General features: G+C 43.1%; 1 protein-coding gene and 1 pseudogene across 1 annotated transcript in view; both read right to left on the bottom strand.

Annotated features, from left to right (window-relative positions):
- The window catches only part of prkn (parkin RBR E3 ubiquitin protein ligase), a 308,907-nt gene extending 287,577 nt beyond the window's left edge, over positions 1 to 21,330 (bottom strand). Inside the window, exon 1 of the mRNA XM_060924648.1 lies at positions 21,261 to 21,330. Coding sequence (XP_060780631.1) covers positions 21,261 to 21,267 — 7 coding nt within the window. The 5' untranslated portion in view covers positions 21,268 to 21,330. The remainder of the gene's footprint in view (positions 1 to 21,260) is intronic.
- Positions 8,094 to 8,156, bottom strand: LOC132889833 (U6 spliceosomal RNA; annotated as a pseudogene).
- Positions 21,331 to 24,630: the final 3,300 nt, after the last annotated feature.

The following is a 24,630-nucleotide window of genomic DNA, read 5'->3' as shown; positions in this document are numbered from 1 at the left end:
TGGCGGAGGCATAAAAACTATTTTAGACATTTGACCTTGTTGTGGGGTGGCACGGTGGTGCAATGGTTAGTACTCCTGCCTCACAGCAAGAAGGTTGGGGCCTTTCTGTGCAGAGGCTGCATGTTCTTCCCATGTAAGTGAGGGTTTCTTCGGGGTGCTCCAGTTTCCTCCCACAGTCCAAAGACATGCAGATTAGGTCAACTGGCTACTCTAAATTGCTCGTAGGTGTGAATATGAGTGTGAGCGATTGTTTGTCTCTGTGTTAGCCCTTCAATTGATTGGCAACCTGCTCAGGGTGTACCCACCTCTCGCCTGAAGTCAGCTGGGATTGGTTCCATCTTCCCGCATGACCCTGAGGAATAGAGGCTTTGCACAATCACCTGACCCCATAGCAGCAGTAACTACGCCGCCATGACAGGGGGCATGCTTGTAGTGTTTCATTCAGCTGAGTTAGTTGTTATTGATTGGTATGAGAAGGTTTTGCTGTGTTTTTGGATGTGCAGATCATTCTGAACAAAACAAAGACATCAGATTTTTTTTATTTACCAAAAGTAATTCATTATTGGGGAAAAAACACGAGAGATTTTTAAATGTAGAAGGGGAAAATTACCATTCAGCAGGAATCTGTGTCAAACGGAGAGGTCAAAAACCCAATGGTATGCTCATTTCATTTCGACGAAGGTAAGAATTAAAAAAAAAAAAAAGAATTTCACAATTGCAGCATGGTGCTCGTTCTTATAAAGTGAAGTGAACATGAGCAACAGTGGCTCGGCAGAACCTAACCTTCACCAAGACTTAAAGTGCATTTACGTTCAGGGATCCTTTGGAGCACATAGTGCATGCGCTTGGGACCCAGTCATTATGGGAAACACCTGATACTGATTTGAGTGCAATCAGCATGCGCAAATAAGGACACTGTTTTCACAGAGACTTTGTGAAGTATTTGGGCAGGTATGCGGCGGTAGAGGGATCGAAATGCAGGCAGAATGTTTATTCGCAGGTGTGATATTTACAAAAACAAAACCGAAAGCAAAGTCATAAACATGGCTACAAACAGTGATGATGATAACAATACTTCCCAAAGCCTCTATGTCCTTATTTGCGCATGCTGATTGTGCTCAAATCAGCATTAGGTGTTTTCCATAATGACTGGGTCCCAAGCATACGCACAACGTGCACGTCCCCAAATGTAAACGCACTTTAAGTCTCAGTGAAGGTAGCTCTGCAGAGCCGCTCTGTTGAGGCTCATGTTCATTTCACTGGATAAGAATGAGCACCATGCTGCAGTTGTGAAATTATAATTTTTTAATTCTTACCTTCGTGGAAATGAAGTGAGCATACCATAGGGTTTTTTACCTCTCCGTTCGACACCGAGTCCCGGTGAATGTCCCCCCCCCCAGTTTCCCCTTCTACATTTAAAAGATCTCTAGTTTTTTTTTCCCCCGATGATTAATTACTTTTGGTAAATTTAAAAAACCTGATGTCTTGGTTTCATTCAGAACAACCTGCACATCTAAAAACGCAGCAAAACCTTCCTATACTGATCAAGTGTGCTCCCTCTCATGGCAGCATAGTTACCGCTGCTATGGAGTCACATGACTGTGCAAAGCCTCTATAAGCAGTATAGAAAATGGATGGATGGACCTTGTGACGTTGAACCTGTTTGAATCAATCCAAAATCTAATCAGTTCCTCTGGTGGTTACAATGATAATTCCAGATAAATCTTACAAATAAAACACTCGTTCTTGAGATAACATTCTAACGAGAATTTAAAGACAGATGCACAGACAACCTGAAACCATACAGCATAAAAATATACTTACAGAAAGTGCAAAGGAAAAACAGGCCTTAATGCAAACCTATAAAGGCACATCTCTCAAAAGCACATGCCGCTGAATTCCTGATCAGTCAGAGAACACTCATGCAAGCAAAGAAATCTGTGTGCTTGAAAATTGCTGCAATGTGAAATGAACCAAAATAAATATAAAAGATATGTCACCAAAAAATAAAAAACACATTCTGGTATAGACACTGGCAGCTGCTTAGTGGTAGCAGCTGCATGTTACTCTGATTTTTGTCATAGGTGTGATAAGACTGCAATAAATTTGACTGGCAGCTAATGGTGGAATGCCCTAGTGGTCCATAAATAATTGTAAGTGGATGGTGATATATCAGAAGAGTGAATTAATTGAAAAATTAAACACTGCGATTCAAATGCTTCTTGCTCCATCAATGCATAATGTCTCTCATCTCATCTCATCATCTCTAGCCGCTTTATCCTTCTACAGAGTCGCAGGCAAGCTGGAGCCTATCCCAGCTGACTACGGGCGAAAGGCATGGTACACCCTGGACAAGTCGCCAGGTCATCACAGGGCTGACACATAGACACAGACAACCATTCACACTCACATTCACACCTACGGTCAATTTAGAGTCACCAGTTAACCTAACCTGCATGTCTTTGGACTGTGGGGGAAACCGGAGCACCCGGAGGAAACCCATGCGGACACGGGGAGAACATGCAAATTCCACACAGAAAGGCCCTCGCCGGCCACAGGGCTCGAACCCGGACCTTCTTGCTGTGAGGCGACAGCGCTAACCACTACACCACCGTGCCGCCCCCAATGCATAATGTGTTTGGGTTTTTTTCTTCAGTGACCTTGTGAAGTACCCCTTTGCTACAGGGGACACATACCAGTTGCAACGGCAGTGAAAGATCAAGGCATGTCAGAACTTCAGGTTTCAGTAGTTATGATTTTGCCTGAACAAATGTGTTCTCATATTGAGCTGTTGATTTCCAGGCTTGATCTTGGCAGAGCAACCAATGCTGATATTACTGCCAAATTTGAAATGAACCTCTCACAAAGGTTCTGATCTACATGTGCAGTCACAATTGCCAAGACCTCAAATAGATAGACTTTGTTTAAACCCTGCGAAATCAATTACAAGAGCCAAATTTCCTGTGCAGCAAAATGACAAAAAAAAAAATTATAATCCTCAGAACCTCAAAGGTTTAAATTCTCCTCATCTGTCTTTGCAGTGATGAGCAAGTCTTACAAACAGCATTCAGCTCCAAAAAGCACATCAATCTTCAAAACACTCTTCACTCAAAAATGTGACCGGCGCACCAAAATTGTAGAAGACAGTACAAGTACTCAGTAGCTCTCACTCAGCTTGACTTTTTCCCTACAGTCCCTTCCAAATGTATTGGAACAGCACGTCAAATTCTTTTGTTTTTGCTATACACTGAAGACATCACAGATGAATATGAGATGGTAAATCAGAATTTCAGCTTTCGTATCCCCATAAAAAAAAAAAAACTGGTTTCTTTTGCTGGGACCCACACATTTTTCAGGTGATCTAAAATACTGGAACACGTGACTGACCGGCGTTTCTAGTTACCCAGGTGTACCCTGTACGATTGATTGTGTAAACAGTTAATAGCTCTGAAGGTCTACTCTTGATTTGAGCCCTGCATTTAACCTGTAAAGACTGCATTTGTTGTTAGAAAGCAAAAACCAATATGACCAGACAGCTGTCTCCAGGAGAAAAAAAAGAGGGAAAAATTTGATTAGAGCCACTGTACAAGTACTGGACATAGTCAATACAATCTGAAATGTCCTGAAAAAGAAAGAAACCACTGGTGTACTCTCAACCAGACATAAAAAACATGTCAGGCCGAGGAAAACAACATCAATGTTGATAACAGAAACATTGTGAAAGCTGTCAAGAAAAGCCTACAAACAACAGTTAGTGGCATCACTAACAATCTCCACAGGCCAAGGGTGAAGGTATCACCTTCCAGCATTCAAAGAAAACTTCAAGAGCAGAAATATAGAGGCCAAAAAAATGCAAAGAAATATACAGATAAGCCACAAAAGTTATGGAACCAAGAATAATTTCTACCAAAATGATGGAAAGACCAAAGTGTGGTGAAAGAAAGGATCTGCTCATGATCCAAAACATATGAGTGTATTGATCAAGCACAGTGGAGGTAGTGTCATGGCTTGGGCTTGCATGGCTGATTCTGGAACAGGCTCACTGACCTTTATTGATGATAGAACCAGAATGAATTCAGAAATGTACAGAAACATTGTCTGCCAATTTACAAAGAAATGCATCCAATATAATTGGGAAGAACGTCATCATATAACAAGGAAATGACCCAAAGCACACTGCCAACACAACTAAGGACTTCATCAGGGGGATGAAAAGTTTGATACTGGCCAGGTCAATCACCAGACTATAACTCAGTTGAGTATGCCTTTCACCTCCTGAAGAGACAAAGACCCCAAAACAAACAACGACTGAAAGAAGCTGTGGCACAAGCCTGGAAAATCATCACAAATAAAGAATGCAACAGTTTGGTAATGTCAGTTGGTCACTGGCTTGATGCAAGCAAGGGATATGCCACCAAATATTAAGTGTTAGTTTTAAACTAAATATCTGTTCTCACCTAAAGATTGGGTGGTCTACCACCAAAGGTGCCATATTCTAAAGTCTAACACATCTAGAAGTAAATATCAAGAAATGAAAGCCGATGTAATGATCTACTGTCTCATATTCATCTTTTGATCTCAAACCCAAATGTCTTCAGTGTGTAAGAAAAATAAAAAATGGCCTTGCTATTCCAGTACTTTAGTAAGAGACCGTATATGGCTTTTGAGATTAGCTTGACTGAGATCAATATTACTGATTTTGTTTGTCCTCCAGCTACACCAGTGATCAATTCACCCACACATGGAAATGAGTACCTGCTTGTGTCTGTGGTTACTTTGAAATTCCCACAGGTACTAAGCTATCCTTTTTTAATGGAAGAGCAATGGCAAGATGGGCGCACCCTCAAACTGATCAGCTTACGCAGCACTTTTACCCAACTTAAGTTGTGGTCTAATCATGTAGAGAATAGGTCAGTCATTTGGGACATTAAGGCAGCTAAATTATATATTTCCTAGTTCGGGGGTGTCCAATCCTATTCACAAAGGGCCAGTGTGGCAGCAGGTTTTTGTTTCAACCAGCTTTGCTCCTGACTGATTTAAATAAAAACTAACTGCCACACAAACCCTTTGCAGATAAGATTGGATAACGCTGTCTTAGGCTGCCCATACACGTATGAACTACTGTCACACCGAACCACCTAGTGATTTTGGATGGATCCAGTGGCGCTGATGCTATGTCTTGTATAAAGACTTTCATGAACACTTTCACCTTGTTATCTGTAATATCCATCCATTATCTGTAGCCGCTTATCCTGTACAGGATCGTTGGCAAGCTGGAGCCTATCCTATCTGACTATGGGCAAGAGTCGGGGTACACCCTGGACAAGTCAGTCATCGCAGGACTGACACAGAGACAAACAACCATTCACACCTACGGTCAATTTAGAGCCACCAATTAGCCTAACCTGCATGTCTTTGGACTGTGGAGGAAACCGGAGCACCTGGAGGAAACCCACGCAGACATGGGGAGAAGATGCAATCTACACAGAAAGACCCTCATCGGCCACTGGGCTCGAACCCAGGACCTTCTTGCTGTGAGGCAACAGTGCTAACCACTACACCACCGTGCCGCCCAATCTGTAATATCACATTCAATAAAACAATCACTTAGACTCTGCTGCTCAAACATTTCCCTTTTCCTGGACTCATTACCTCGTGTTTTGCATGCATGCTTTAGACTTTTGTCAGTTTCCTCTTGCTTTTACACACAGCAATCTCTGACATTTACTACAGCTTAAATTCTTGCTCTAGCACTCCGCTGCAAGACAACCTGTCTTCTCAGATCTACAACACCTGCTCCTTTCATTTCATTAGGCTGAGCAGTTTTCCAGTTGATGAAACTTTTTAGCAGCTTCTTTCATGGACATTTATTGCATCTGGTGTCTCTCTGGAGCTATAATTTTATTTTTATAAAATTTTTACTATAAAATTATAGTCGTATTATAATTAGTGAATTTGATAGTATGCTGGTGTTTTTCCATTATGTATATTTGAAGATCTTTTTGAACATAGGATGGTTATCATAGTTATTATTGGACATTTCACAATAGGATATTGTAATGGCACTCCGTTAGCTCTTCCTTGTTTACTGTACCACTTCTAGAGTCAGTCGAAAAAACACTCTTTTTCCACGCGAGCGACGAGACATGACAACATCCCTTGTCTTTCTAAAATGTTTACTTAAAAACAACAAGGTAAATCACAAAGTCTGACGCACGGTCAAAAGACTGTGTTGCTTCCACCGTGTTCTGACTCGAAACTAAGGTATACACAGTCAGTGATGTCACATCATAAGATTTAGAACATGGAACTCTTTTCTATGTTTTCCTGCGCTCCAAATCACTCCGCCCTGAACAGCGAGTGCCCTCTGGAGGGTGCGCACTCCGGCCCTGCGCAGCTCACAGAGCGCGCGAGTGAAGCGCACGAGCAGTGATTCGGGACTGAGCCGCTGTGTGTGAGATCCCAACGCCAGCGAGTCAGGAAGGTGGATGTCACAGTGGTGGTGTATATCATCATTCAATTTTAACTGTTTTTAACTTAAATTATTATTGCTTAACTGGCCCTTATAGATATTTTAATATTTATAGGCTTTAGAGTAAATCATACGGCATTCTACCATAAGACATTACCATAAAATATAATAAAAATATAGCTTATGTTGATTTTAATCTTGTAATGCACATTTGATCATATTAATATGTAAATTTGTGCAAGATAAGGATTAATTATATTTTTAAATTAATAATAATAATAATAATAATAATAATAATAATAATAATAGGGGTCGCACGGTGGTGTAGTGGTTAGCACTGTCGCCTCACAGCAAGAAGGTTCTGGGTTCGAGCCCAGTGGCCGGCGAGGGCCTTTCTGTGCGGAGTTTGCATGTCCAAAGACATGCAGGTTAGGTTAACTGGTGACTCTAAATTGACCGTAGGTGTGAATGTGAATGGTTGTCTGTGTCTATGGCCAAGTTTACATTAGACCGTATCTGTCTCGTTTTCTTCGCGGATGCACTGTCCGTTCACATTAAAACGCCGGGAAACGCCAGGAAACGGGAATCCGCCAGAGCCCACGTATTCAATCCAGTTCGTGTCTGGTCTGGTGCTGTGTAAACATTGAGGATACGCGGATACGCTGTGCTGAGCTCTAGCTGACATCGTCATTGGACAACGTCACTGTGACATCCACCTTCCTGATTCGCTGGCGTTGGGATCTCACACACAGCGGCTCAGTCCCGAATCACTGCTCGTGCGCTTCACTCGCGCGCTCTGTGAGCTGCGCAGGGCCGGAGTGTGCACCCTCCAGAGGGCACTCGCTGTTCAGGGCGGAGTGATTTGAAGCGCAGGAGGAAGCGCTGAGCTGCACTGAGGTTTATTTACACATTTCAACCTCCTTCAGGCGCTTAAACTCAGTGAGAACATGAACATCACAGCCAGGTGTGTTTATCTGCTGGAGAAGGTGTTCGCTTGCCATCCTTCCACTTGCAAGTGGTGAGTGACTTGCGCATGCCTGATATGCACTGGGATCATGTGACGTGCCGTCTAATTAGTCATGTGATTAGCGTATCCGTGTATTGGCGTTGCTGTGTGCACGCGAATCGTGTATTGGCGTTGCCGTGTGTACGCGAATCGTTTTAAAAACGTTAATCTGATGATCCGCTGATTCGAAATAATGTAAACAGGGCCTATGTGTCAGCCCTGTGATGACCTGGCGACTTGTGCAGGGTGTACCCCGCCTTTCGCCCACAGTCAGCTGGGATAGGCTCCAGCTTGCCTGCGACCCTGTAGAACAGGATAAAGCAGCTAGAGATAATGAGATGAGATGAGATAATAATAATAATAATAATAATAATAAATGTGTGCAATATAAGCATTAATAATAATTAAAAATAATGTATTAGTAATAAATTATTATTTTTAATTATTATTCATGCTTATATTGTGCACATATTATTATTATTATTATTATTATTATTATTATTATCAGCCGCCCTTTTTTGTCTTTTTTTTTTTCTTGGTCTTTAAGTAGCCATCAATAATTACTTTAGGCTCTTCAGAGACTGACTCTGGAAAAAAAATACGGTAACACTTCACGGGGCCATGCTAATCTTCTCTGTATCGTTCCAATTTTAGCATATGTGTTCCCGTAGCAAGTACTAGCAGCCATTTTTTAATAGCATACAAGTTTCACAGTTCAGTGTTATTTGTTTGGACAAAAGCGTCATGCACACGCTACAATGCTTTCTTGTCTCGTCTTGTCTCGTCTTCTTCCACTTATCTGGGGCCGGGTCACGGAGGCAGCAGTCTGAGCATGGAAGCCCAAACTTCCCTTTCCCCAGACACCTCGGCCAGCTCCTTGGGAAGAACACCGAGGCGTTCCCAGGCCAGCCGAGAGACATAGTCCCTCCAGCGTGTCCTGGGTCTTCCCCGGGACCTCCTCCCGGGGGGACACGCCTGAAACACCTCCCCAGGGAGGCGTCCAGGAGGCATCCGAAAGAGATGCCCGAGCCACCTCAGCTGATTCCTCTCGATGTGGAGGGGCAGTGGCTCTACTCCGAGCTCCTCCCGAGTGACTGTGCTTCTCACCCTATCTGTAAGGGAGCGCCCAGCCACCCTGCAAAAGAAACTCATTTCGGCCGCTTGTATCCGCGATCTTGTTCTTTCGGTCATCACCCCAAGCTCATGACCATAGGTGAGAGTCGGAACGTAGATCGACCAGTAAATCAAGAGCTTCGCCTTTTGGCTCAGTTCCTTCACCACGACGGACCGGTAAAGCGACCACATCACTGCGGAGGCCGCACCGATCCGCCTGTCGATCTCACGCTCTATCCTTCCCTCACTCGTGAACAAGATCCCGAGATACTTAAACTCCTCCACTTGAGGCAGGACTTCTCCACCAACCTGGAGAGGGCAAGCCACCCTTCTCCGGTCGAGAACCATGGCCTCGGACTTGGAGGTGCTGATTCTCATCCCAGCCACTTCACACTCGACTGCAAACCGCCCCAGTGCATGCTGAAGGTCCTGGTTTGAAGAAGCCAACAGGACAACATCATCTGCGAAAAGCAGAGATGAAATCCTGTGGTTCCCAAACAGGATTCCTTCCAGCCCCTGGCTGCACCTAGAAATTCTGTCCATAAAGATTATGAACAGAACCAGTGACAAAGGGCAGCCCTGCCAGAGTCCAACATGCACTGGGAACAGGTCTGACTTACTGCCAGTATTGCGAACCAGACTCCTGCTCCGTTCGTACAGGGACCGGACAGCCCTTAGCAAAGAGCCCCGAACCCCATACTCCCGAAGCACCCCCCACAGAATACCATGAGGGACACGGTCGAATGCCTTCTCCAAATCCACAAAGCACATGTGGACTGGTTGAGCAAACTCCCATGAACCCTCGAGCACCCTATGAAGGGTATAGAGCTGGTCTAGTGTTCCGCGACCAGGACGAAAACCGCATTGCTCCTCCTGGATCCAAGGTTCGACTATTGGCCGAATTCTCCTCTCCAGTACCCTGGAGTAAACCTTCCCTGGGAGGCTGAGAAGTGTGATTCCCCTATAATTGGAGCACACTCTCCGGTCCCCTTTCTTAAAAAGAGGGACCACCACCCCAGTCTGCCACTCCAGAGGCACTGTCCCCGATCGCCACGCGATGTTGCAGAGGCGTGTCATCCAAGACAGTCCCACAACACCCAGAGACTTGAGATACTCGGGGCGGATCTCATCCACCCCCGGTGCCCTGCCACCGAGGAGCTTGCAAACCACCTCAGTGACTTCGGCTTGGGTAATGGACGAGTCCACCTCCGAGTCATCAGCCTCCGCTTCCTCAATGGAAGACGTGACAGTGGGATTGAGGAGATCCTCGAAGTATTCCTTCCACCACCCAACAATGTCCCCAGTCGAGGTCAACAGCTCCCCACCCACACTGTAAACAGTGTTGGCAGAGCTTCCCCCTCCTGAGGCGCCAGACTGTTTGCCAGAATTTCTTCGAGGCCGACCGATAGTCCTCCTCCATGGCCTCACCTTTCCATTTTCATAATTGGGATGAATGTTAGAAATAACCCCTGCCCTCTCAAAACAGTAAAGATCAATCGTTTTTAATTATTTATTGGGTACTGGGTTTTTTTTTGTCATTTATTCTTATTATTTATGTTTTCAACATTGTCAAGTCATTAACGTTTAACTTGTTCATTTTTATCCAGTGTGACCAACTAGTGTACTACCAGCCAAGGCAAAGTCAAATTTGCCAGAAGTTTTCCTTCCACCCAGAGTCCTAGTGACTGTAAATGCACAAATGTTTTAAAATGCAACCTCATTTATATTCTAATCAAGCATGCATGAAATTCCTGCATGTAAAAAATAAAGTTTTATGTTTAGACACTATAAATTTGATTTAAGTCAGTTTTTTTTATTAATGTCCATAAGAGATGTAGCATATAATTTTTGTATGTCTAGGCATCTCTAAAGTATAAGTTGGCATAAAATTTCCAATACTCCATCCAGCAGCTTGAACAAACTTGCTCCAGGGCAACCGATTCACACTTCGAAACTGAACTAAACTCATATTCCAATTTCTTTCAACATTTAGGCACCAGTCGTAAGATCATTTGCTCTGTCATGCACTTAATACACTAGAAAGCTGAGTTAATATCAAATGCATTTATGCAACAAGATTCCTGAGAGAGATATCATTGCCACTGCAGACAATGTGCAGCCTAGAGGGTGAAGATATTCTGCTCAATTCATTCCCATTTTCTCAGACGAGCACCAGTCAGCTCTCTCGGACCAAATCCATGTCTGGCAGCGATTAGCAAACACCTGACATCTCAGACACACAAAATAATCGATATATGTCTTTCTTTAGAGTCTGAAGCTCCTTAGGGAGGAACAGATGCTCCGTCCAAGTACCCATTCCAGTTAGGGTAATTTATTACATTTTAATGAGGCACAAGAAAGGATAACTTTTGTGCTGGCTACTCAAAGTTAAGGTAACTTTAATTACCATTCATTCATTTTCAGTAACTGCTTTATCCTGGTTGCAGATGCAGTGAATCAAGAGCCTATCCCAGGAACACTGAGTGAGAGGCAGGGACACACTTTGGGATGCCAGTACATTTCTACTGCAAAAGGGCAATTCCATGTAAATGTCAACCTCACCATGCAAAAATAAAGCAACATGTAATACATCAAAACCACTCCCAGAGATATCACCTAGGCCTGTATTTTACAGATGTGAATAAGTTGAACCAATTTGTAACCAACCTAATATGTCACAGTCAGTCTTTCTTTCTTATAATGTAAAACCCAAGCTAAAATCAACTTTGATCATGTACAATTCTATATTATTGCCACAAGCCACAGAAATGTATGCTAAAATCCACAAAACAGCAAAACAATAGCCATCCTAAATATTATTTAAGAACTTTGATAGTTTTAGCTGATATTTAGAGAGTTTTTCAAAGGGTTATGGTGGTTAAATTGCTGATTTTCTAAACATACGCCATGTCTATTTCAGACGCGTCACATCTATAACGGAATTTCGTCACATCCATAACGCTGACTTTTCCTTCCGAAACTCTGCATGAAATACAAAATATTTTAAACAAAGATTTTTTTAATATTCACCTTGGACCCCTCTATCAAATGGATATCTCCATTTCGACATTAGGTTTACAATTTCACAGAGTTTGATAAAAATGTACAGTCACCCAAGAAAAGTGATACTTTTTCTGTCACATCCATAACGCATCTTTTATTGGCATTTTCTGGCATGCCCCAGATGTACTATGGGAATTGTTCTTGTTCTATCACTTCTCCAGTATGGTACAGCCTTAAAATATGCAACACCTGTTTAAATACTGGGAGACAATAAAACATGCACTGGGTCATTTGTTGCCATTTTCAGTTCAAGTGTCACGTCCAAAACGCTGGAATTGCTCAAAACATGATATCTTAGCAAGAGAATATATCTTAAATATGGGCATGTTTGTCTAATTTTTCCTGTTATAAGATTATTATAATTCAAAGATAGGATTATTCAACAGTGGTGCAGTGGTTAGCACTGTCGCCTCACAGTAAGAAGGTTCTGGGTTCAAGCCCAGTGGCCGATGGGGGGCCTTTCTGTGTGGAGTTTGCATGTTCTCCCCGTGTCTGTGTGAGTTTCCTCCGGGTGCTCCGGTTTCCCCCACAGTCCAAAGGCATGCAAGTTAGGTTAACTGGTGACTCTAAATTGACCGTAGGTGTGAATGGGAGTGTGAATGGTTGTCTGTGTCTATGGCCAAGTTTACATTAGACCGTATCTGTCTCGTTTTCTTCGCGGATGCACTGTCCGTTTACATTAAAACACCGGGAAACGGGAATCCGCCAGCGTCCACGTATTCAATCCAGATCGTGTCTGGTCTGGTGCTGTGTAAACATTGAGAATACGCGGATACGTTGTGCTGAGCTCTAGCTGGCGTCGTCATTGGACAACGTCACTGTGACATCCACCTTCCTGATTCGCTGGCGTTGGTCATGTGACGCGACTGCTGAAAAACGGCGCGGACTTCCGCCTTGTATCACCTTTCATTAAAGAGTATAAAAGTATGAAAATACTGCAAATACTGATGCAAATACTGCCCATTGTGTAGTTATGATTGTCTTTAGGCTTGCCATCCTTCCACTTGCAAGTGGTAAGTGATATGCACTGAGATCACACACACAGCGGCTCAGTCCCAAATCACTGCTTGTGCGCTCCACTCGCGCGCTCTGTGAGCTGCGCAGGGCCGGAGTGCGCACCCTCCAGAGGGCACTCGCTGTTCAGGGCGGAGTGATTTGGAGCGCAGGATGCCTGCGGAGCCGAGCGTATCCGTGTATTGGCGTTGCTGTGTGCAGGCGAATCGTGTATTGGTGTTGCTGTGTGCATGTTAATCGTTTTAAAAACGTTAATCTGATGATCCGCTGATACGGTCTAATGTAAACCCCACCTATGTGTCAGCCTTGTGATGACCTGGCGACTTGTCCAGGGTGTACCCCGCCTTTCGCCCGTAGTCAGCTGGGATAGGCTCCAGCTTGCCTGCGACCCTGTAGAAGGATAAAGCGGCTAGAGATAATGAGATGAGATGAGACCAAGAAATAGGTTTACTAATCACAGATTTAGTCTACTGTAATGCTATAATGGAGCACTTGCATGTGACGTCACAGCCGATACAGATTGTGACAGACGCCATCTTGTCGGTCAAACGCCATATTCCGCCTTCTACTTCTACTTCTGCTTTTACTTCTACCTTTTCTTCTGGAAAACCCCACTATATACAATTCTACTACAACGGCTGCGGCTACAAGCTCTCCCTACCTGTGCACATTTTTTATGTTTTTTGTGTGTATTTTTGCGTGTTGTTCGTCTGTCCCGGACTTCAATATCCACTACAACCGTATGGACTTACTGGACATTGGTTTCCAGCAGAAAATGACGGTTTGTAGCGATTTCCATCGCATGCACAACATTCCGGACGAGAAAAAACATTCCGGACAAGACAGCGAGACCAGCGGGGTCTCCGTGGATTGTTATCGGAAGCAAAGCGAAGGAGGCAGCGCCGGGAGCGGAAGCAAAAGCGAGGCTGTTGAGCCGGCCTGTTGACTAAGCTCAGAAAACAGCCACTCAAACCTCCACTGCCAAGCCTCTACCTCTCCAACGCCAGATCCATGTAAACAAGACGGACGATTTGGAATTACAACTGGAATTACCTTATTCTATTCTATAATCGGCTGGTCAGTGCATCTAGTATCAGTACTAGTAATACTTAAGTGACTTACCCATCCAATGAGGATTCTTGTTTACAAGATGCCACATCTGAGTCGCTGACAAATCCTGAATTTCTGTAAAGATAACTGTCCAGAGATTTATAAGCACGCAGTGCTTCACCACTGAACAGCGAGGGAAAGTTAATGAGGTAATTATACACGTCCGGGTATTCTGCTGGCAGTTCAAAATCCGGTCGTGAAAACTCCGTCCGGAAAGCCATAAGGGTCACTAATCTGTAGATCGTTTATTTTAGACATATATCTAGTTATCTGTTCATTAGAAAAATGAGCCGTGTAGTCCGTCGGTTGAAATTGATCCATTCTGTACACGAGTGCAGCAGTATTCAGCGGTGTTTTTGACCGACAAGATGGCGGTTGTGTACTTTCCGGTCACGTGACTGCAAGATCTCTATAGGAAATAGTAGATACATTTGGGGCAGCACGGTGGTGTAGTGGTTAGCACTGTCGCCTCACAGCAAGAAGGTCTGGGTTCGAGCCCAGCGGCTGGCGAGGGCCTTTCTGTGTGGAGTTTGCATGTTCTCCCCGTGTCTGCGTGGGTTTCCTCCGGGTGCTCCGGTTTCCCCCACAGTCCAAAGACATGCAGGTTAGGCTAACTGGTGGCTCTAAATTGACCGTAGGTGTGAATGTGAGTGTGAATGGTTGTTTGTCTCTGTGTTAGCCCTGCGATGACCTGGCGACTTGTCCAGGGTGTACCCCGCCTCTCACCCATAGTCAGCTGGGATAGGCTCCAGCTTGCCTGCGACCCTGTAGAACAGGATAAGCGGCTATAGATAATGGATGGGTGGATGGATGAATGAATGGATACATTTGACTACATTACAGATATTTTCACTAAGAATGAATTAATGATTTATTGATTTGATAAGCATTGTCATAAAGGTGTACATTTAAAAAATAAATAAATAAATAAATAAAATAACCCCTAAATGCTCTGCAAAGACATTGTAAAAACATGGAAGCTACTACCCCGGTCTATTACGCAAGCTCAATAGTTCTTTCCATCATGGCATATCCAGGTTTTTAGGAATGGGAGAGCAAAGGAGGGACAAGAGACCACCAAGTGATGGCATCATCTGAATAATGTGTATACATAACAGGAGATCTGAAACATTTTGCAGCCAAGGGTCCCTTTAACTGTAAAATAAGTTTCATAGACCCACCTCAGTACAGATGTACACTATATGGCCAAAAGTATGTGGGCACCTGCACACTGAATATGCCATTCCAAAACCATGGGCATTGATATTGAGCCTCCACTCTTCTGAAAAGACTTTCCGCTAGATTCTGGACCATGGCGGTGGGAACTTTTTTCTCATTCACAATCACAGGCACAAGAGGTTGGGCACTGATGTCAGTGAGGAGGCCTGGTGCATTCCAATTCATCCCAAAGGTGTTCAGTGGGGTTGAGGTCAGGAATCAGTGCAGGCAATTTGAGTTCTTCAACAACACCAATCATGGTACACCATGTCTTCATGGACCTCACATGGTGCACAGGATCACGGTCATGCTGGAACATGTTTTAGATGCTTAGTGCCAGTAAAGGGAACCTAGACACTTAAAATTAAAACCACCAACAGATGAAGTGAAGAACATTGATTATTAGATGTGCCACGTTCATTATGTCGTCTTATTAAATCAAATCATTAATTTTCTTTTGTTACAGACATGTAAATGTTTCAACGGTGTAACTTCTGTCTTCATCAGAGGGTCACCCAGATGTTGGTGTGTGACGTGCTTTTGTAATCAGCTGATGTTACGGAGGTGTGCCCTCCCTGTCAACATTGACAGGGAGGGCACACAACATCAGCTGATTACAAAAGCATGTCACACACCAACATCCGGGTGACCCTCTGATGAAGACAGAAGTTACACCGTCGAAATGTGTCAGGTAAAGGAAAAAACTTTTACATGTCTGTAACAAAAGAAAATTAATGATTTAACATTGATTACTGTGTTAAAATGGCACCTGTCAAGGGGTGGGATATATTAAGCAGCAAGTGAACAGTTAATTCTCAAAAGTTGATGTGTTAGAAGCAGGAAAAATGGGAAAGCGTAAAGATCTGAGTTACTTTGACAACAGCCAAGTTGCGATGGCTAGATGCCTGGGTCAGAGAATCTCCAGAATGGAAGGTCTTGTATGGTGTTCCTGGCAAGCTCAATTTTGCATGTGGGGAACAAAGGCTAGCCCGTTTGGTCCAATCCCACAGAAGAGCAACTGCAGGATAAATTGCTGAAAAAGTTAATGCTGGCTATGATAGAAAAGTGTCACACAGTGCTTGCTGCGTAGACGCAGACCAGTCAGAGTGTCCATGCTGAGCCCTGTCCACCACACAAAGCACCTACAATGGGCATGTGAGCATCAGAACTGGACCATGGAGAAATGAAAGAAGGTGGCCTGGTCTGATGAATCGGATTTTCTTTTACATCATGTGGATGGCCAGGTGTGTGTGCTTTGCTTACCTGGGGAAGACATGGCATCAGGATACACTATGGAAAGAAGGCAAGACAGTGGAAGCAGTGTGATGCTCTGGGCAATGTTCTGCTGAGAAACCTTGGGTCCTGACATTCATGTGGATGTTACTTAGTCACATGCTACCGACCTAAACACTGCTTCAGACTAAGTACAGTCCTTCATGGCAACAGTAGTTCCTAATGGCAGTGGCCTTGTTCAGCAGGATAATGCAGCCTACAAAACTGCAGAAATTGTTCAAGAAAGATTTGAGGAACATTTACAAAAGAGTTCAATGTGTTGATTTGGCTTTCAAAATCCCCAGATCACAATCTGATCGAGCATCTGTGGGATGTGCTGCACAAATAAATCCAATCCATGGAGGCTTCACCTCGCAACTTACAGGACTTAAAGGATCTGCTGCCAACATGTTAATGCCAGATACCACAGTACACCTTCAGAGGTCTTGTGGAGTCCATGCCTCGGTTTTGGTGACACAAGGGAGACCTGCACAATATTATGCAGGTTGTTTTAATGTTATGGCAGATCGGTGCGTGTGCATGTATGTTTGTACACACGCACGCACGCATACATACATACATATAAGGGAAATTAACACTTTTTAGCAAAATGCCTTCTAAAATTTTTCATACAGTTTATATTATTTCCTCAGATAGACTTTCAGAATGCCATTAACATAAGCAGAACGTACTGAGATCACTATAGCTACAACACAAAGATCATTTAAAGGAACACATTCAAAGTGCGATTACCTGTCCATGCATAACACCAGGTGTGTTAACACGAATTCATCACGAGTGGGAGAGACCACTTCATGTGTGTTTACAAAGAAATGGCAAATCATGTAGAGCAGTGTTTCTCAACCACTGAGCCATGGCCCATTAGTGGGCTGCAAATTTTTTTTTTCCAAGTTCAAGCTAATTTTTAGTCGGGTACAATTGCTGGGTTGCATCCAACGTCACATCCGCCTCATTAGATATGCAAGACATGAAGTGGTGGTCAGCTAAGCTCACTGTTCACAAAGCGTTCCTATTGCTGAGGCACCTTACTTGTCGTTAAAATGCCCTACGCTTGCATCATTTGGGCTGTTAGAATCAAAGAAACTGTGAAACTGATAAAAGTTTCTTCTGGGTTTCCCATGAAGTGATAAAGGGTGAAAGAGCGAAGGATTTTACACCAAAAGACGATGAGAAAGGTGGCTCTTGAACCTTTCGCTGTCATGGAAGGGAGCGGAGTCGAAGAACGCTCGAGTTTGCAGTAATCACTTTGTGAAAGGTTTGTAAATTCCTCTGATTTATTTCGGTTGGATTCGCAAATTACTTTTCTCGCAATTTTCTGTTATTTCGCGATGTTTTGAAGTTCAGGAGACGCTCAAGTCATCAGATGTGTTTTTGTTGACTGTGTTCGCCATATTGTAAACTAACGCATATATAATACACGTAATACCCAGATCTTTAAAGGGGTTTCTGTGGTCCTTTATGAATGATTTATCTGGAAATGATAGCAGGGAGGATTGAGAATCGAGCAACTGTGGTTTTTTTACACCAGATACTAAAACTTGTAGCATCCTAGCAACCATTGCGAAGCCTCAACTCTCTCCATTCTGGAAAGGGACATCAACAACTTCTTTAAGAAGCTGAATGCCTGAAAAGCAGCAGATCTCGACTGTGTCTCACCATTTACCCTGAAGCACTGGGCTGATCAGCTGTCTCCAGTGTTCACAGACATCTTCAACACCTCATTGGAGACATGCCATGTGCCAGCGTGCTTCAAGGCCTCCACCATTATCCCCATCCCCAAAAAGCCAAGGATCACAGGATTAAATGACTACAGACTCATTGCCCTGACTTCTGTGGTTATGAAACCCTTTGAGTGCCTTGTGCTTTACCACCTTAAAGCCATCTCTGGAGATGAATAGCTGCTCTCTCACCAAGAAAGCACAGCAGAGGATGTACTTTCTGCGGCAGCTGAAGAAGTTTGATCTGACAAAGACAATGATGGTGCACTTTTACACCACCATCTTCGAGTCCATCCTCACCTCCTCCATCACCGTCTGATACACTGATGCCACTGCCAGGGACAAGGGCAGACTGCAGCGCATCATTCACTCTGCCGAGAGGACAATTGGCTGCAACCTTCCGTCTCTTCTGGACCTGTACGAGTCCAAGACCCTGAGGAAAGCAGAACGGATTGTAGCCAACCCCTCTCAACCCAGTCATAAACTTTTTGGATCACTCCCCTCTGGTAGGAGGTTGCGGTCCATTAGAACCAAAACCTCATGCCAGAAGGCCAGCATTTTCCCCACTGCAGCTGGCCTCATCAATAAGGTCAGAGACCCCCACTAACCCTAACCTCACACTCCCAACCTGTAACATTAACGCACTTTGTCTCTGAACTGCAATTTTGCACATTTCAAGGTCATGTCATACATCTTCATTCTGTAAACTTTTATTGCACATTCCAGCACACACTGCACAGCTTGGCTATTTATTTAACCCATTATACATATTCTCTTTCTCTCACACATTCATGTCATGACTCTTTTCCATCTTCATCATGTGACTTATTTTTGCACATTCTGGGACATACTGTACAGCTTGCACTTCAAAACAACTCATGCACCTACCCCTTAAATATGTCCACATTTCAAATTTGTACACTACCGTTCAAAAGTTTGGGGTCACCCAGACAATTTCGTGTTTTCCATGAAAAGTCACACTTTTATTTCCCACCATAAGTTGTAAAATGGGGCGGCACGGTGGTGTAGTGGTTAGCGCTGTCGCCTCACAGCAAGAAGGTCCTGGGTTCGAGCCCCGGGGCCGGCGAGGGCCTTTCTGTGTGGAGTTTGCATGTTCTCCCCGTGTCCGCGTGGGTTTCCTCCGGGTGCTCCGGTTTCCCCCACAGTCCAAAGACATGCAGGTTAGGTTAACTGGTGACTCTAAATTGACCGTAGGTGTGAATGTGAGTGTGAATGGTTGTCTGTGTCTATGTGTCAGCCCTGTGATGACCTGGCGACTTGTCCAGGGTGTACCCCGCCTTTCGCCCGTAGTCAGCTGGGATAGGCTCCAGCTTGCCTGCGACCCTGTAGAAGGATAAAGCGGCTACAGATAATGAGATGAGATGAGAAGTTGTAAAATGAATAGAAAATATAGTCAAGACATTTTTCTGGCCATTTTGAGCATTTAATCGACCCCACAAATGTGATGCTCCAGAAACTCAATCTGCTCAAAGGAAGGTCGGTTTTATAGTTTCTCTTTTTTTTTTTTAAAGATTTTTGTTGGGCTTTTTTCACCTTTATTATTGGATAGGACAGTGTAGAGACAGGAAATGAGCGGGAGAGAGAGATGGGGAGGGATTGGGAAATGACTTCAGGCTGGAATCAAACCCGGGTCTGGGCAATTCCAGCGTTATGGACGTGACACTTGAACTCAAAATGGCAACAAATGACCCAGTGCATGTTTTATTGTCTCCCAGTATTTAAACAGGTGTTGCATATTTTAAGGCTGTACCATACTGGAGAAGTGATAGAACAAGAACAATTCCCATAGTACATCTAGGGCATGCCAGAAAACGCCAATAAAAGATGCGTTATGGATGTGACAGAAAAAGTATCACTTTTCTTGGGTGACTGTACATTTTTATCAAACTCTGTGAAATCGTAAACCTAATGTCGAAATGGAGATATCCATTTGATAGAGGGGTCCAAGGTGAATATTAAAAAATCTTTGTTTAAAATATTTTGTATTTCATGCAGAGTTTCGGAAGGAAAAGTCAGCGTTATGGATGTGACGAAATTCCGTTATGGATGTGACGCGTCTGAAATAGACATGGCATATGTTTAGAAAATCAGCAATTTAACCACCATAACCCTTTGAAAAACTCTCTAAATATCAGCTAAAACTATCAAAGTTCTTAAATAATATTTAGGATGGCTATTGTTTTGCTGTTTTGTGGATTTTAGCATACATTTCTGTGGCTTGTGGCAATAATATAGAATTGTACATGGTCAAAGTTGATTTTAGCTTGGGGTTTACATTATAAGAAAGAAAGACTGACAGTGACATATTAGGTTGGTTACAAATTGGTTCAACTTATTCACATCTGTAAAATACAGGCCTAGGTGATATCTCTGGGAGTGGTTTTGATGTATTACATGTTGCTTTATTTTTGCATGGTGAGGTTGACATTTACATGGAATTGCCCGTCCCCGGATTTATGGTATGGCGCCTTATCCACCTGAGCAACGACACCCCCAGTTTTATAGCTTCTCTAAAGAGCTAAACTGTTTTCAGCTGTGCTAACATGATTGTACAAGGGTTTTCTCATCATCCATTAGCCTTCTGAGGCAATGAGCAAACACATTGTACCATTAGAACACTGGAGTGAGAGTTGCTGGAAATGGGCCTCTATACACCTATGGAGATATTGCACCAAAAACCACACATTTGCAGCTAGAATAGTCATTTACCACATTAGCAATGTATAGAGTGTATTTCTGATTAGTTTACAGTGATCTTCATTGAAAAGAACAGTGCTTTTCTTTCAAAAATAAGGACATTTCAAAGTGACCCCAAACTTTTGAACGGTAGTGTAGGTAGGCATGCATACGTGTATGTACAGCCACGCCCACTTTGCCTTTGAGTGGCACCAGCTCTCTTCTCGTTACTCACCGGGAGAAAATCTCGCGAGAAGTGAGAGCTGCGCGTTGTAAAACGTCACAAATCCTCGAACTACCAACAGATTATTATTAAACTGACATTTGAGGGCTGCTGTCAGCGCATTTTCAGCCCACTCCTCCACAGTGAATACAACAAGTGAAAATAAAAAATCACTAACTTCACTGTACTACAGTTATTTGGAGGTGGAAAGTTAACTGCATGATATTGTGCTTTATCAGACCCGGTTCGGTTTAATGTCACAGACGAACACAAAGGTGACAAGAAAGGATCAGAAAAGCGCCACTAAGCTGCTGATTTAGAGTCCGGGCTTACCGATCATACTGCAGACGCGAAAGCTCAGCTTCAGCAGGAGGTCACGTTTGGATTTGTTGACATGCTTCAAGGTACATAACGCAGGGAGCATGCGCGAAGCCGAAAGGGATTATGGGAAAGCTAGTCCTGTCCGTGGATGCATGTATGTCCAGGCAGTGCCCGTGACTTTATTGGCACTTAAAAATACGCAAATACTGTCTTTAGATTTGAGTTGGTTGTATTTTATTTCTATTTGGTGAATATGGGTTTACTCAAAGTAAAATAATTAGTTAATAACAGTGGCTTTTAGTGCGGTTTAGCATACAGGAAGTGTTTGTAGATGAGCGCATACACTCTAATGAGGAAAACAATAATGTACACTACCGTTCAAAAGTTTGAGGTCACTTTGAAATGTCCTTATTTTTGAAAGAAAAGCACTGTTCTTTTCAATGAAGATCACTTTAAACTAATCAGAAATACACTCTATACATTGCTAATGTGGTAAATGACTATTCTAGCTGCAAATATCTGGTTTTTGGTGCAATATCTCCATAGGTGTATAGAGGCCCATTTCCAGCAACTCTCACTCCAGTGTTCTAATGGTACAATGTGTTTGCTCATTGCCTCAGAAGGCTAATGGATGATTAGAAAACCCTTGTACAATCATGTTAGCACAGCTGAAAACAGTTGAGCTCTTTAGAGAAGCTATAAAACTGACCTTCCTTTGAGCAGATTGAGTTTCTGGAGCATCACATTTGTGGGGTCGATTAAATGCTCAAAATGGCCAGAAAAATGTCTTGACTATATTTTCTATTCATTTTACAACTTATGGTGGGAAATAAAAGTGTGACTTTTCATGGAAAACACAAAATTGTCTGGGTGACCCCAAACTTTTGAACGGTAGTGTAAGTTTGGTCATAAGGTTTAGATGTGCACGTCCATGTCCTAACCTGATTTGTAATTTAACTGAATAATATATTGCTATTTTATTAGGTAATGGGGTTTGTTTGTTTGTTTGTTTGTTTGCTGGTGTAGCTACAGTGCCGAGCGTAAATGAGTACACCCTCTTTGAAAAGTAACATTTTAAACAATATCTCAATGAACACAAACAATTTCCAAAATGTTGACAAGACAAAGTTTAATATAACATCTGTTTAACTTATAACATGAAAGTAAGGTTAATAATATAAACTTAGATTACACATTTTTTTCAGTTTTACTCAAATTTGGGTGGTGCAAAAATGAGTACACCCCACAACAAAAACTACTACATCTAGTACTTTGTATGGCCTCCATGATTTTTAATGACAGCACCAAGTCTTCTAGGCATGGAATGAACAAGTTGGTGACATTTTACAACATCAATCTTTTTCCATTCTTCAACAATGACCTCTTTTAGTGACTGGATGCTGGATGGAGAGTGATGCTCAACTTGTCTCTTCAGAATTCCCCAAAGAAAATTTCTTTCCACCACAAAGGTGAAGGCTACAAGAAGATCAGCAAAGCTTTACATATCAGTCAGAATACTGTAGCAAAAGTGGTACAAAAATTTAAGAAAGATGGAACTGCAACCATCTCACAGAGACGTCCAGGTCGTCCACGGAAGTTAACACCTCGACAGGAGCGTCTTCTGATGAGAAGGGTTGAACAAAATCGGCGTGCAAGTTCACTGCAGTTATCTAAAGAAGTAGAAAGCCAAACTGGGGTGACTATTTCCCGTGACACAATACGGCGTACACTGCAGAGGAATGGCATGCATGGATGCCGTCCACGAAAGAAGCCTCTCCTAAAGCCCAGGCACAAAAAAGCCCACCTACAGTTTGCCAGGGTCCATGCTGACAAAGATGAAGACTACTGGGACTCTATACTCTGGAGTGATGAGACCAAGATAAATGTTTTTGGAACTGATGGCTTCAAAACTGTATGGCGTCGCAAAGGTGAGGAATACAAAGAAAACTGCATGGTGCCTACAGTGAAACATGGTGGTGGCAGTGTCCTTATGTGGGGCTACATGAGTGCTGCTGGTGTCGGGGAGCTGCATTTCACTGATGGCATCATGAATTCACAGAGTCAGATGTATTGCTCTATACTGAAAGAGAAGATGCTGCCATCACTCCATGCCCTTGGTCGTTGTGCACTTTTCCATCATGACAATGATCCTAAACACACATCTAAGGCCACTGTTGGATTTCTGAAGAGGAACAGGGTGAAAGTGATTCAGTGGCCAAGTATGTCTCCTGATCTGAACCCAATCGAACACCTATGGGGAATTCTGAAGAGACAAGTTGAGCATCACTCTCCATCCAGCATCCAGTCACTAAAAGAGGTCATTGTTGAAGAATGGAAAAAGACTGATGTTGCAAAATGTCGCCAACTTGTTCATTCCATGCCTAGAAGACTTGGTGCTGTCATTAAAAATCATGGAGGCCATACAAAGTACTAGATGTAGTAGTTTTTGTTGTGGGGTGTACTCATTTTTGCACCACCCAAATTTGAGTAAAACTGAAAAATGTGTAATCTAAGTTATATCATTAACCTTACTTTCACGTTATAAGTTAAACAGATGTTATATTAAACTTTGTCTTTTCAACATTTTGGAAATTGTTTGTGTTTATTGAGATATTGTTTAAAATGTTACTTTTCAAAGGGGGTGTACTAATTTACGCTGAGCACTGTATATATTTAAAATACAGTTATTCCACGAAATCGAGTCGTATATGAGCTGATAGCCCACAAGCCACATCGCCCCAATATATGACGAGATTGAGTGTAATTGTTTTATTCTATCCACATTCACTGAATTTTGAGAAACAGTGCATTTTTATTTTTTGCAAATTCAATAAATAAAAACTTGTATACAAAAAGTCTGACAAAATCATTTCTGCTTAGAATGTAAACAAACCCACGAAATGACAGGAGCAATTTGTGAGAAATCCATCCACCCATTATCTGTAGCCGCTTTATCCTGTTCTACAGGGTCGCAGGCAAGCTGGAGCCTATCCCAGCTGACTACGGGCGAAAGGCGGGGTACACCCTGGACAAGTCGCCAGGTCATCACAGGGCTGACACATATACCCCTTTTCCACCAAATCAGTTCCAGGGCTGGTTCGGGGCCAGGGCTGGTGCTGGTTCACAACTCGTTCAACTTGCGAGCCAGCTGAGAACCAGTTTGCTTTTCCATAGCTCGTGGTGCTAAGGGAAGCCACGTCATTACGTCGCTGTATACGTCAGTTACGTCGTTGTATACGTCAGTTACGTCGCTACGTTTGCATAAACCTTGGCGCGAATATCGAAGCAAAAACAACACGGAAGAAGCAGCAGCAACAACAACAATAATAATGGATGACTTCGCGTTTGTACAGCTGCTGCTTCTCGTCGCTTAAAAATGGCG

The sequence above is a fragment of the Neoarius graeffei genome, chromosome 7 (assembly GCF_027579695.1).
Source record: "Neoarius graeffei isolate fNeoGra1 chromosome 7, fNeoGra1.pri, whole genome shotgun sequence".
NCBI classification, from domain to species: Eukaryota; Metazoa; Chordata; class Actinopteri; order Siluriformes; family Ariidae; genus Neoarius; species Neoarius graeffei.
This window is presented reverse-complemented; position numbering and strand designations above follow the sequence as displayed.